Consider the following 15,393-nt stretch of genomic DNA (forward strand, 5'->3'; position numbering starts at 1 on the left):
TAAAGACCTAAACATAAGACCGGACACTATAAAACTCCTAGAAGAAAACATAGAGGAAAAGCTTCATGATATTGGATCTGGCAATGATTTCTTGGGTATGACACCAAAGGTACAAGCAATAAAAGAAAAAACAGATAAGTTGCACCTCATGAAAATTTTAAAATTTTGTGCATTAAAAGTATCAACAAAGTAAAAAGGCAACCCACAGAATAAGAGAAAATATTGGCAAATCATATATCTGATGGACTAATATCCAGAATACATAAAGAATAAAACTCAACAACAAAAAAAACAACCCAACACAAAAACGGGCAAAGAACATAAACACTTCTCCAAAGAAGATATATAAATGGCCAATAAGCATATGATAAAATGCTCAACATCACTGATCATTAGGGAAATTCAAATCAAAACCACAATGAGATACCACCTCATATTCATTAGGAGGGCTACTATCAAGAAATCAGAGAATAACAAGTGTTGGTGAGGATGTGGAGAAATTGGAATGCTTGTGCACTGTTGGTGGGAATGTAAAATGGTACAGTCACTGTGGAAAACAGTAATGGAGGGTCCTCAAATAATTAAAAATAGAATTACCACATGACCCAGCAATTTCACTTCTGAGTATATACCCAAAAGAATTGAAAGCTCGGTCTCAAAGACCATAGGTATATTTGTATACTCATGTTCATAGCAGCATTATTCACAATAGCCAAAAGGTTAAGGCAACCAACGTGTCCATTGATGGATGAATGAATAAGCAAAACATGGTATATGCATACAATGGAGTATTATTCAGCCTTAAAAAGGAAGGAAATTCCAACGTAGAATAACCTTGAGGACATTATGCTAAGTGAAATAAGCCAGTCACAAAGAGAGAAATACTGTATGGTTCCACTTATTTGAGATACTTAGAGTAATCAAAATCATAAAGACAGAAAGTAGAATGGCCGTTGCCAGGGGCCGGGGGAAGGAGGGAGGGGGAAGTTATTGTTTAATGAATACAGGGTTTCAGTTTTACAAGATGAAAGGAGCTACGGAGATGGATGGCAGTGATGGTTGTACAACATTATGAATGTACTTAACACCCCTTAACTGTACATTTGAAAATCTTTAAAATGGTAAATTTTATTCTATGTATACTTTATCATAATAAAAAAGAACGAGAGAGAAACTTAAGAGATAAAATAACCAAACAAAAATGGGTTATCTTTGACTGGATCTTGGTTTGAACAAATCAGCTCTAAAATATATTTGGTAACTACTGGGAAAATTTGAATATAGACTGGTTCTTGGGCATCTGTCCTCCTGAGTGGAGACTGGAAGGTAGTATCACACCGACTATTAAAAGGAAACCAGACTAGGAGACACAGAAGCTTATATGTTTAAAGTGTATCTTAGGCAGCAAAAATGCTCTGAGCCCTTGCCACTATCTAGGTTTGAGGCAAACTTTGAATTACACACTGGAGTAAACACCCTCATTCTGCAAACAAGTAATCTCATTCAAATGGAATCACACAAAATCAAAAAGTTGCAAAGTGTTAATTTGCATTCAGGTATTATGTTACTTCGCAAAATCTTACGCCTTTCCATGTTTGCAAGTATTCATACTCAGTGAGACAAGAGAAGATGGGACCGTTTCGAATTCCATGTCTACTCAGACAGGGGAAACAAAAGAAAAAATAAACAAGTGGGACTTCATCAGATCAAAGAGCTTCTTCTACAAGGCAAACAAAACCAAGATCAAAATGAACAGGCAACCCACCAGCTGGGAAAAAATATTTGCAAACCATATATCCGACAAGGGATTAATCTCCATAATATATAAAGAACTCACACAACTGAACAACAAAAAAACAAACAACCTGATCAAAAAGTGGGCAGAGGAAATGAACAGACACTTCTCCAAAGAATATATAGATGACCAATAGGCACATGAAAAGATGCTCAACATCACTAATCATCAGGGAAATGCAAGTCAAAACCACACTAAGATATCATCTTATACCCATTAGAATGGCTATAATCACTAAGACAAAAAACAACAAAACCTGGAGAGGCTGTGGAGAAATGGGAACCCTAATCCACTGCTGGTGGGAATGCAAACTGGCACAGCCTCTATGGAAACCACTACGGATATTCCTCAAAAAATTAAAAATAGAAATACCTTAATGATCCAGCTATCCCATTACCGGGTATCTACCCAACGAACCTGAAATCAACAATCTAATGAGGCTTATGTACCCCTATGTTCATTGCAGCATTATTCACTATAGCCAAGACATGGAAGCAACCCCAGTGTCCCTCGACTGATGATTGGATAAAGAACAGGTGGTATTTATATACCATGGAATACTACTCAGCCATAATAAAAAGACAAAATCATCCCATTTGCAACAACATGGATGGACCTGGAGGGTATTATATTAAGCAAAATAAGCCAGAAAGAGAAAGACAAACACTGCATGATTTCACTCTTATGTGGAAGATAAACCAACACAAGGACAGATAGAACCAGGGGCAAGGACGGTGAGGGGTGGACACAAGGGGTGGAGGGATGCCTTTATATGGTGACTGACAAACAATAACATACAACAAAAATTTCACAATAAAAAAAAAAAGAGGAGATGGGAAGAATGCTCCAGAAAAAGACCATGTCTCCCATTTTTGTTCCTCCATAGGTTTTCATTATAGTACAATTTTGGGGCATAAAGTAAACTTTGCTCATTTTAAATTAATAATATGTATATGTGTTCACACTAAATTTTAAGCTAACCGAACGCTGTGGAACCTTGATAAATAAGAAGTAGTGAACCATACATATAGTGAACAAATATATAGATCTAAAGGTGTAATATAATGAAGCTCTAAAGGCAAAAGATAGATTCCTGAAAAAATAAGTTATTGTAAAGTTGTGTAGATTTTTCAGTAAGAAAAATAATAAAGCCTCTGTAATTGGTTTACTAAGAAAAAGTAATTGCATTAGAATGTGTATTCATGAAGTTGGTTGATATAATGACTTACATAATGATTTTCCTGGATACAACTTTGCCTGGGGGTAACCAGGGATCATTTTTTCATCTCTGGCTCTGAGATTTTCAAGTTCATGTTTGATAATGAATTGACGTTCTGCCATTGTGAGGAAATCATCATTGTCATCTAAAATGAAACAAAAATTTCCAGTTATTTTCTCAGTAATAGCTAAAATAAAATTATTAATATTCAAATAACCTGGGATTATAAAAATATGACGTAAACAATAATTAACATAAGGAGTAAGCAAAGTATACAACTGCTAAATTAAACAGAACATAAAGCTCCCTAGATATAAGAATAAAAATATTCTGTTATGCCTTCACATAATATAATTCTTCAATCATCGTACTAGTTATTATATAATATGGTACAAACATCCAAATGGCAGCCACTTGTTTGATCTCATTTAATACCAATGAGCAGAAGGCAATATGTTCTTTAATTCTAACAATATATATATTTTTTAATGTTAATCTCTACCTTTTTTTTTTTTTGTGAGGAAGATCAGCCCTGACCTGACATCCATGCTAATCCTCCTCTTTTTGCTGAGGAAAACTGGCTCTGAGCTAACATCTATTGCCAATCCTCCTCCTTTTTTTCCCCCAAAGCCCCAGTAGATAGTTGTATGTCACAGCTGCACATCCTTCTAGTTGCTGCATGTGGGACGTGGCCTCAGCATGGCCGGGGAAGCGGTGCGTCTGCGCGCCCGGGATCAAACCCGGGCCGCCAGCAGCGGAGCGCGCGCACTCAACCGCCAAGCCACGGGGCCGGCCCCCTAACAATATTTTTAACTAGGGATGGAATAGAAGTTTTCCTATGTGGCAAATTCTCCTCCTTCAAACTCTCAAGCCCAGGCCATTCCCTTCTGGAGTTGAACATGCCTCTCCTAAACGAGGGAGAAGTCTGACAAGAAAATAATGCTGTTTTTTCACAGGTGAATCCTTTTAAATGAGGTGAATTTCATTTATTCTTGATCATTTATTCTCTAAGATATAAAAATCCAGAGTGAGCGAATCTGAAGAAGCCTAATCACATCTTCTAACTCTGAAAGCCCGGGAAGGAACCAGTTTGATTCTGAAGCCAAACTTCCATTCTGATATCATAACCACCCTAGCTTTCTCAGTTCTTTCCAGAAACCGTTCTCTTCTGGAACCTCCTTTGGGGCCAGAACAGAACCAGTTACCCTATCAGGAAACGGGAATTCTAGGATACTGAACTACTACTGAATTTCTTATTATAAGATTTTCTATATTAAGCCAGTGAACATTCACCATTCCGAGAGTGTGAACAGAATACAAATAAATTACATGTGTCATCCTAATTTATGTTCCTCTATTCCCGGAGCGGCAAAGTGAGGCCCGTGGGCCAGATTTGGACCACCGCCTGGTTTTACAAGTAAAATGTTAGTGGAACACAGCTTCACCCATTCATTTCTCATGGTCTAAGGCTGCTTTTGCTCTACAATGGCAGTGTTGAATAACTATGAGAGATGGCATGGCCCACGCAGCCTAAAATATTTACTATCTGGCTCTTTACTGAACAAGTTTGCTGACCCCCGATCTATTCATCAAAAACTCCTTTTTGATACATTGATTCTGAGAGAAACAATCTTGGGACTCACCATCAAACCCTTTGAAGTTATGCCGCGTTCCGTAGGTAAAGGCTCTCATGGTGTTATCATTGCACTCCTTCACCAACCCCACTGCTTCTGCCCCCAGTAACAATCTAATCTTGGAGGCACCAACAAGATATAGATTCTGATTTTCTAGTGTTTCTTTCTCATACTTATTTAACAACGGTCTAAACAACAGCTGGGCACCTTTAAAAACAAAAGATAAGGACAATCTTAGAAAGAGACAAACACAAAAATTTCAAAAATAAAAACCTTCTAAATAAATTAGTTTCTAGTTTGGTAGAAGGAAAATAAATTACAATAACAATTTAAATCCCTCTTCCAAATAAGTAAGAACTATAAGTAAGTCGGAGATGGCAGTTTTTTATAGCTTTTTGAAATAAATGCCAAAACTGGAAAATGCAATAAGCAGCTTGCCAGTTACTCAAATTAGAAGTAGATATGAGACAAGTATCCAATATTTACTAGCTCTAGGCATAAAACTGCACTAAGTAAAAATATGGATCAAAAGGATATAGTTTCTTAATATAAAAATAACAGACCAAAATTTAAGAAAATTAACTTGAAATAAAATATCCCAGTAAAAATGCCACAAATATAACACAATACATTGGAGTACAACTGTATGACTTTTCCCATAAATGTCGACATTCAATTAGGTTTAATGATATTTTTCTCAAATAGGTTCCCAAAACGTTGAGAGTAGATGTTGTTGGGGATTAAGGGTACAAATTTCCAGTTATAAAATAAATAACTGGAAGTCATGGAGATGTTAACATACAGCGGAGGGAATATAGTCAATAATATTGTAATAACTTTGTATGGTGACAGATGGTAACTAGACTTATCGGGGTGATCATTTCGTAATGTATATAAATACTAAATCACTATAATGTACACCTGAAACTACTAGGATATTTTGTTAATTATTCTTCAATAAAAAAAAGAGTAGATGTTGTAATCTGATATTCTACATGTAATAATTACTTAAAAGATTATGGAGAAAAAGGATTTTTTTCTAATTTTTTATTTCTACTTACATCAAACTTTTTCAGGTACATTTACTTCTTTACTATTTACCCTCTACAGAGGGTTCACAAGAATTACGAAAACACTAATTAGATGGTAACAGGATAATGAGCAGAATTTATATTTCACTTACCAAATGGATTAATATATTAAGATTAATGTACTATGGCACTATTATTTAGGTAATTTACAACAGAGGTATTAAAGACTTGAATAAAAGATATATTCAAGTGATGCGCTGCATAACAAAGTTTCGGTTTACGACAGACCGCATGCACGACACTGGTCCCATAAGATTAGTACCAGATAGCCTAGGTGTGTAATAGGCTATACCACCACCTAGGTTTGTGTAAGTATACTCTGATGTTCACACAACAACAAAATTGCCTAATGATGCATTTCTCAGAACGTACCCCCATCATGAAGTGATGCATGACTGTACAGAAAATACAAACAGCTCTTAAATATAAAGCTTAACTTCCATGATATTAAGATAAATGCAAAAATGACATCAATATGCTATTTTTCACTTCTCACACTGCAAAGATCAAAAGTTTGATAATAAATAGGTTGGTGGGTATAGTAGCTATGGAAGTGCACCACTCCACCCAGAAGTCCCTTCAAGAGAATCTGATGCAATCTATGCAGAAACAGAAGTATAACGATGTACACCTGAAATTTATACAATGTTATAAACCAATGTTATGGCAATAAAAGAAAAAAGATTAAATGAAATAAAATATACGAAAACACAGGACAAAAAAAAAAGAATCTGATGCGAGGAACAGAGTTGATAGCCTCCTGCTGCCCACCTTTGAATACAGCACCTTCACACCTAGACCACGCTCCCCTAGCCGCTCCCAGCCATTGGCTGAGCATGCAGGGGACACTGGAATAATGCCATTCCTGCTTAACATAGGTTTCCTTTAAATGGCAATGTTGGGGGGCCGGCCCTGTGGCTTAGCGGTTAAGTGCTCGTGCTCCACTGCTGGTGGCCCGGGTTCGGATCCCGGGCACGCACCAACACACTGCTTCTCCAGCCATGCTGAGGCCGCGTCCCACATACGGCAACTAGAAGGATGTGCAGCTATGACATACAACTATCCACTGGGGCATGTGCAGCTATGACATACAACTATCCACTGGGGCTTTGGGGGGAAAATAAATAAAATCTTTAAAAATAAATAAATAAAAATAAAGGGCAATGTTGGGTCTAGCTAATACTTTCTTGGAACTGTGCTATAGTCTGAGGCTCTTCCTATTCAAGCCTCCTTCCTTCCCTCTCTCCTTTCACAAGTGTCAGACCTGTACCAAAGTCTGAAGGTTCTCTATGTCTACTCCTGCTCCCTTCTCCTTTATCTTTCTACAAATGTTTCCCTCAATAAACCTCTGTGCATCAAATCCCATCTCTGCACCTCTTGCTTGGAAGACCCAAACTGACACAGTGAGTGTGTGGGGAAAGGCACTGCCAGACACTTCTAGGGGAGTATAAATTGGTATAACCTTCACAGAAAACCATTTGTCAATATCTTGTTCTGAAAAAGAGCAGTCCCTCATCAGACTAAAGAGCTTCTGCAAGGCAAATGAAACAAGAATCAAAACGAAAAGACAACCCAGGGCCGGCCCCGTGACTTAGCGGTTAAGCGAGCGCGCTCTGCTGCTGGCGGCCCGAGTTCGGATCCCGGGCGTGCACTGACCCACCGCTTCTCCGGCCATGCTGAGGCCGTGTCCCACATACAGCAACTAGAAGGATGTGCAGCTATGACATACAACTATCTACTGGGGCTTTGGGGGAAAAAATAAATAAATAAATAAAATTATAAAAAAAAAAGAAAAGACAACCCATCAGCTGGGAGAAAGTATTTGCAAAGCATATATTCGACAAGGGGTTAATCTCCATAATATATAAAGAACACACACAATTGAACAACAAAAAAACAAACAACCCGATCAAAAAATGGACAGAGGATATGAACAGACATTTTTCCAAGGAAGATATACAGACGGCCAATAGGCACATGAAAAGATGTTCAACATCACTAATCATCAGGGAAATGCAAATCAAAACTACACTAAGATATCACCTTACACCTGTGAGAATGGCTATAATCACCAAGACAAAAAACAACAAATGTTGGAGAGGTTGTGGAGAAAAGGGAACCCTCATTCACTGCTGGCGGGAATGCAAACTGGTACAGCCTCTATGGAAAACAGTATGGAGATTCCTCAAAAAATTAAAAATAGAAATACCCTATGATCCAGCTATCCCACTACTGAGAATCTATCCAATGACCCTGAAATCAACAATCCAAAGAGGCTTATGCACCCCTATGTTCATTGCAGCATTATTCACTATAGCCAAGAAGTGGAAGCAACCTAAGTGTCCCTCGACTGATGACTGGATAAAGAAGATGTGGTGTATGTGTATATATATATATATATATATATATACACATACACCACATCTTCTTTATATATATATATATATATACACACACACAATGGAATACTACTCAGCCATAAAAAAAGACAAAATCGTCCTATTTGCAACAACATGGACGGACCTGGAGGGTATAATGTTAAGCAAAATAAGCCAGACAGAGAAAGACAAACACTGCACGATTTCACTCATATGTGGAAGACAAACTAACACACGGACAGAGAGAACAGCTTGGTGGTTACCAGGTGGAAGGGGGTTGCAGGGTGGGCACAAGAGGTGAAGCGATGCATTTATATGGTGACCGACAGACAATAATGTACAACTAAAAGTTCACTGCTATAAACTATTATGACTTTAAAAAGAAAAAAGAGCAGTCCCCATCTCCCTTCACCCAATTTACCTTCCCCAGAGGCAACAACGTTCTAATTGTTCAGGAATAACAATTTTCTTTATTTGTTGTCATGTCACCAAACAACATGCCTATAGAGCTATTTCTTGATTTTTCAGTTTTAAGCCTTGGCAAATGACGATTTAGCTCTCTTTTCTGCCCACCTTCACCATTTCCATCCACCACTCCCATCACCCCATTCTCACAATACAGTTATATCATCCCTTTCATTATTATGACATGTTATTTATAGTTGAGCCTTACATAATGCTATGATTTTCCTTTCCTACAACTTTCCTTTTCCCCAAAAGTTAACTCTTATCATTTGCTTATCATGAATTTATCAATAATTCAATCCCCTAAGCTTTCTGCCAACTGTTTAAGTTTTCCCTCAACACACTGACATGAGAGACATCCTATCAACATCATCTTGTTAGTGAAATCTCTCTTCGCTCTGCCCTCACATCTTGTTGGCAGCGGGATAGGTTCAAAATTCTAGATTGAAATCATTTTCCTTCAGAAACGAAGATATTACACCACTGCCTTCTAGCTTCCAAGGTTTCTGTTAAGAAATCTGATCCTTTATATTTGACTTATTTTCTTTTTTCTGGAAGTGCGTAGTATATTCTCCGTCCCCAGAGTTCCAAAAGTCTCTAATCATATGCCATTTCCATCCACCATGCTGGATACTGAGTGGGCCCTTTCAATCTGAAAAAGCACGGCATCAGCTTTGAGTTTTTCCTGGATGATTCTTTCCTCTCCTTTTTCTTGTTCCCTTTCTAGAACTCCTTTTATTCAGACATGTACCTTCTGGACTAGTTCTCTATTTTCCTTATTTTTTTCTCTCATATTTTCCAGTTCTTTATCTTTTTGCTCTACTTTCTGGGAGGTTTTTGTCAAAATTATCTTCCAACCCTTTTACTCAGTTTTTAAACGTTGCTTTCATATTTTCACTTTATAAGAGCTGCTTTTTTGCCTAAATGATTATTTTATAATATCCTACTCTTGATGTACAAATGTTCTATCTTCTCATAACTCTGAGAAGTGAGTTTTAACTCTCTTTTGGTTTTCTCATGAGTAGTTTGCTGCTTTTATCTTGTTTGGTTTTAGCTTTCTGTTTCATGTTAGGGGTTTTCTTCAGATGCTTGGTGATCTTCTGTTGTATGCTCATGTTTAAGAAAGGGGTTCTAAGAGGCTAAACAGAAGTTCTGAAGGCTTTCATCAAAGATGGCCTTTAATGCAAGGTAGTCTGGCCAGGTCATTTTCCATGAGCAACTCTCTGATTTCTGCACCTTTGGTTATTCTGTCTTGAGTTGGTCAGAATCCCCAAAGCAAGATTATCCAATCTCCTTCCTAGATGATTTGAATCTAGCTGCTAAAATTTTGGAAACTAAATTAGGTATAAGACTGGTGGGGTGGAGGATAGGGGTAACGATATTCAGTTATTACCCTATTTTCACTACAGAATCTCTGTTTTCAACTGTGCACAGAGCCCCTATGCCAAAACCCATGTATCTGACCCTCGCAAATAATAATAAGCAGAGTCTTCTGCTGGGGTAGTAGAACACGGAAGGATCTAACTGTTTCTTAAAATGATCTCAGCCAATTCTTTTTTTTCTTAGTACCATTTTTATTTCCACCTCCCCCTAGTGTCACTAATTCCTGAGTCTTTAGGAGTATTTTGCAGTGTAAACCAAATCACATCTCAATTTTTTCCCTTGCAAAGCTTCAGCTTTGGCTTTCTTAAGTCTATTTACTACTCATCCATCTGTTTTCTAGCTCTCAAATGGTCCTGCTGTTATATCTTCTCCTTTCTTCTTTGTCAATGTAGATTTATGTCTTTAAAAAAAAAATCATTTTATTGTATTTTTAATAGAAGTTTGGAAGAGAGTAAAAATAAACATGCATGTTAAATCCACTACCTTTACCTGAAAGATGCAGAATACTTTTTTGGAATGTTCCTTTATGATTGTCCCAATAATATAGGAACATGCCCATCCCCTCCCCATCCTTGTGTGTCCCTGCTAAAGCCACACAATGAGCAGAGGAGAAGACTGGGATACACTGGAGTCTCTCAGTCTAAGATACTGCAAATGTTCTTACATCACAGGAATTTTAAAGAAGGAACTCCAATCCAGTAAAACATCTCAGATTTCAGCAGCAGGTGCACTTGTTTTTTAGTTTCTTTTGGCTCAATTCTTTGAAAAACATTAAAAATTCCACTTTGATTCAAAGTTCTATTTTTAAGAAAGTATTTCAGTTTACAGCCAAAATCTTTTCTAAAAAGAGTCTGAGTTTGGTCCAGTGTTTGGAGACTTAGTGAAGTTTTAGGTGTTGTTTTATGTAGTTTTATGAAGTGTCTGCTCATGTAAAATGTCTCCTACCCTCTCACCCAAATCTAGACCCTTTTCACTCTTCAGGAGAGGGCTAAACTTTGGCTTCTTCTATAAAATCATCCCTTACCAGCCAAAAAGCATCACTAAAGCATCACCTCTTCCTTCTCTTTATTTTCACAGCAAGTATGCAAACGATGCATTTAAAAGTATCATGTACTGCTTTGTGACAGCTTTCATTTTTGTTTTTTTCTGTTACTTCAATTTCTAGGAACTGGCATTCAGTCTCCTTACCCTGATGGTAACATCCTTGCTGGCAGAGACTAGATTTATCTCTTCCTTAGCACCATAACTGACACACAAAGAATACTCAGTAGATACTTGTCCATTCATTTGATAAATATTTATTAAACACCTACTATGCACCAGGCTCTGTGCTAGGCACAGGGTTTATAGCTGTGAACAAAATCACTCACATTGCTTACAGTCTAATCTTGATTTCAGACTTCCTTTCAAGTCCTAGATAAATAATAAAGATCCAAGAAATGGAAATTAATTTTAAAAATACATCAATAAAAAAACTGTAAAACACATTTGAAAATACATTTTTAGTCACTGAGCATGACTAAGTCTGAGTATTATTTACTTTACTCACCTCCATCTTTCTTTTTAGTGATAATTCTATTTTTCAGCCATTCTTTGGTTTCTTCTTTGACATCCTGAGCAAGTTCTATGACCACCAAAGGCGTGAAAGAACTCTCGAAAGTATCCAAAGCTGATAAGGTCACTTTCATCTTTGACAAACTTGCTGAAAATTTAAAAAAATAAAAAGCAAACATGGGTTATTATGGAAAAGAGAAATATCTAGACTATATTTATATTTCTCTTAATTACACCTAATTCTGGCTTCCAAGATAAAGGAAAATTTCTCAGGATCCAGATGGGTTATAAGACAGGCTCAACCAATGGTTCAAAGCACATGTGCTGGCCAGGCCCTGTAATAAAACCAATGGAACACCATCCTTTTCTGTAAGTAGCTTAGAACACAGCAGGAAAGACACTCAGGTAGGTGAAGGACAACAGTGTCAAATATGCTCTCACACAAGAGGAGTAAGAAAGTATTTATAAAAGATGTGACACCTGAAGAGGATTTAGGAGAATGAATAGGAGTTTGCCAGAGAGACAATGGATGGCATTCTAAATAGAGGAAATAGTATTCCCCTACAAAATAATGATGGAAAATAGCCAATAGGCTCAGAGAAATACAAGTAATTTGATATGGCTGAAGCATTAACTATGTGTGGGGGAAGGGAGGATGGGAATGAGCTAGAATCTAACTAGGGCCCCTGGGTACAAGGGAACTGGGCTTTGTCCAGTGAACAACGGGAGTCACCAATTCATTATGAGCAGGGAATTGGCATAGTCCAATTTCTTGTTTCAGTATGGAGTTGATCTCCCAGCACCAGCTTTCTTTCCTAGTTTCTCTTTCTCAGGGATATCATCTTTATCTCTGTTACCAAGCTTGAAAAATGTTGGAGACCCACAAACAGCATCAATTACTAAGGCCTAATGGCCTCCCTCTAAAATGTTTCTCAAGTGACTCTCTCTAACCCAGTGATTCTCACCAGGGGCAATTTTCAGACTTTAGACTTATTTGTTCTAACTTAGTACTTGATGTAAGTTTTAATGACTCCAAAGTACGAGAGCAAGCCAATTCTTGGGAACAATCACAAAAGGGGTGTTCAAAACCGTAGAATGTCTTTCCTTCCTTTAGGGGAAATCTCGTGGCAAGGGGATCAAACAGATCCAGGCTGTCTGGCTTGGACTGGTCAGCTTTTGTTTTTCTCTAATAGAGTATAAGTTTTGTTTAGGGCAACACAGGTATTATAAGTCAATGCTGGATTCAAATTATACTACAAATAGATCAGGAATGCTAGTTAAAGATACCAGCCAAATCAAATGTCAGCATGCTAGGCTCTATGAAGGAAATCAGATCAAAATAGGACCTGGTACTCACCTCCAAATAGCTAATAATGTGGTCAGGAATTACACAGAATGAAAGAATGATAACAGATAGCAATTAGAGCTATGGGAACTCAGAACACTCAATGTGTGAAAGTTTTGGATCAAGCAAAGGGAGAGCATGTTCTACACAGGGAAATAACATGTGTAAAATCAATGAAGCAAGAATAAAGTTAGCATAAGAGAAGAACAATAAGACTGGCCTGACCAGAGCAGAGGGGCAAAATTTTGTAAGCTGTGACCATTTAAGGATGACAAACACTACAGTTTACATCTGACCCGATGGCCAGTAAGCAGTCACTGTAGGTTTCTGAGCAGACGATTAGCTATGTGTCAGAGTGATATGTCTCTCAATAGGTAAATTCAAGAGGCAAGAATATGGGTGGTCTTCATGGTATTCTTTCAACTGCCCTGAACTTCAGAAATTTATTCATAACAAAAAGTTGGGAAAAAATGTTAATCTACCAGTAGACTACAGAGGCTTAGCATCATCATCTTTTATATGGAAATATCAGAGACAACAAACATTTATTGTGTGCTTACTATGAGCCAAGTCATGACAGAATCTGAAAGTACAAAAGTAAATAAGGCCTACATCTTGCTTTTGAGGAGCTCGATTCTAATAGCAGAAGCAGGTGTTAATCAAATCATTCTCATACACGGGCTAAGTACAAGAGCAATAATCCAAGAGGTAGGGGGAGCCTGAGGATGGGGAATTAACTTTCTGGGAAAGGAGGCTGAGAACCAGGCAGCCTTCAACTTGGAAAAGATACATGGATGACTCCAAGGTTTCCAACCTGGGACATGGGAAGAATGACTGTGAGTGAAGAAATAGCAAAGAGGGAAAGAATGGTTAGGTTAAGGGAATAATAAAGTGTTCAGCAGGGCATATGTGGATATGCATCAAAGGTCACAGTTTGTTAGCATTTATGCATTGCCTAATGTGAGCAATGAAAGGCCCACCTTATTTATAATTACCAGGTCAAAAAACAATCTCTCTGAGACACTACAAGCAGGTTTCAGTTCCAAACATGTATATGAGCACTATCTAGAAACTCACAATAAATATTTGCTCACTGATTCACTCTCATTTGAGACACTACATATCTTTCATTACTCAAGGCACAACCATAACAAGATTTCCAATATATTACAAACAAAAGTGTCACTATCTCTGATATACAAAGAGTTCTTACAAGTCAACAAAAAAAAAATACAAAAAACTAAAATTACAAGTCACAAAAGAAGAAATAAAAGTGGCTGGCACACATTTGAGATGTTTGAAGTTACTAATAAAAGAAATGCAATGTAACAACGAGATACTTTTCCCTTCGCAGATTTGCCAAAGTTGAAAGATGGACAGAACCCAGTTCTGGCACAGGTGTAGGAAATCAGGCATTTTCATACACCACCGACAGATGTTGTAATTTTGATACCCCCCCCCTTCCAGAAAGCAGAGTGGCGATATGAAAAATAACATTAAAAACTCATACCATTCAACACAACAATGCTATTTCTAGGAATTTATGCCAGGAAGATAATAAAATCAAATATGCATATAGAAGAAGAACATTACAGTTTCCTTTTTTTTCTTTTGGTGAGGAAGATTGACCCTGAGCTAACATCTGTTGCCAATCTTCCTCTTTTTGCTGAGGAAGAGTATCCCAGAGCTAACATCTGTGCCCATCTTCCTCCATTTGTATATGGGACACTGCGACAGCATGGCTTGATGAGCGGTACGTAGCTCCGCATCCAGGATCCAAACCAGTGACCTCCAGGCTGCCGAAGCGTGAACTTAACCACTACACCACTGGACCGGCCCCTCTTTTTTCTTTCTTACTTATTTTTGGAAATTATCCCAAGAAGATAATTAAACCAAATATGTACACAGAAGTTCATTACAGCTTTATTTATTTATTTACTTACTTACGGCAAAGAAACAACTTACAACCTGAAACTCCAACGACAGGAGAATGGCTAAATACAGTATGGTACAACTTTATAATAGAAGCATTAATACTAGAATACAGATCCAACTGTATTAACATGGAGAACACTTCACAACACACTGTGAGGTAAAAAATGGAAAGTATGGAGGCCAGCCTGGTGGTGTAGTGTTTAAGTTCGCGATCTCTGCTTTGGTGCCCCAGGTTCACAGGTTCAGGCCCCAGGCACCGACCTACGCCCCGCTTATCAAGCCATGCTGTGGCAGGCAACCCACACATAAAAAAGTAGAGGAAGATGGGTACAGATATCAGCCCAGGGCCAATCTTTCTCAGCAAAAAGAGGAGGATTGGCAACAGATGTTAGCTCAGGGCTAACCTTTCTCACCAAAAAAAAAAAAAAAAAAAGCAAAGTATGACCCCATTTATGAATGTATATAATCCACAGTGATATCAAAATGACACTAATATTAGCTAACATCTGCTAAGGACTTACTACATGCAAAGCACTGGGCTACACATTTTTATGTGAATTAACTCATTTAACTCTCACACTAACCCCATGAAGA

At 37.7% G+C, this 15,393-nt stretch overlaps 1 protein-coding gene across 5 annotated transcripts in view; it reads right to left on the reverse strand.

Moving 5' to 3' along the window:
* Window positions 1-15,393, reverse strand: part of ANO10 (anoctamin 10) — a 217,970-nt gene that overhangs the window by 197,245 nt on the left and 5,332 nt on the right. For all 5 annotated transcript variants that reach the window (XR_009222230.1, XM_058556041.1, XM_058556033.1 and 2 more), the window contains exons 2-4: window positions 11,515-11,667; window positions 4,658-4,855; window positions 3,025-3,159 (exon numbers count right to left, since the gene is read on the reverse strand). Coding sequence is in view for 4 of the 5 variants with exons in the window: in XM_058556024.1 (XP_058412007.1) it covers window positions 3,025-3,159; window positions 4,658-4,855; window positions 11,515-11,667 (486 nt within the window). In the remaining variant the exon portion in view is untranslated. The remainder of the gene's footprint in view (window positions 1-3,024; window positions 3,160-4,657; window positions 4,856-11,514; window positions 11,668-15,393) is intronic.

The sequence above is a fragment of the Diceros bicornis genome, chromosome 2 (assembly GCF_020826845.1).
Source record: "Diceros bicornis minor isolate mBicDic1 chromosome 2, mDicBic1.mat.cur, whole genome shotgun sequence".
Taxonomy (NCBI): Eukaryota; Metazoa; Chordata; class Mammalia; order Perissodactyla; family Rhinocerotidae; genus Diceros; species Diceros bicornis.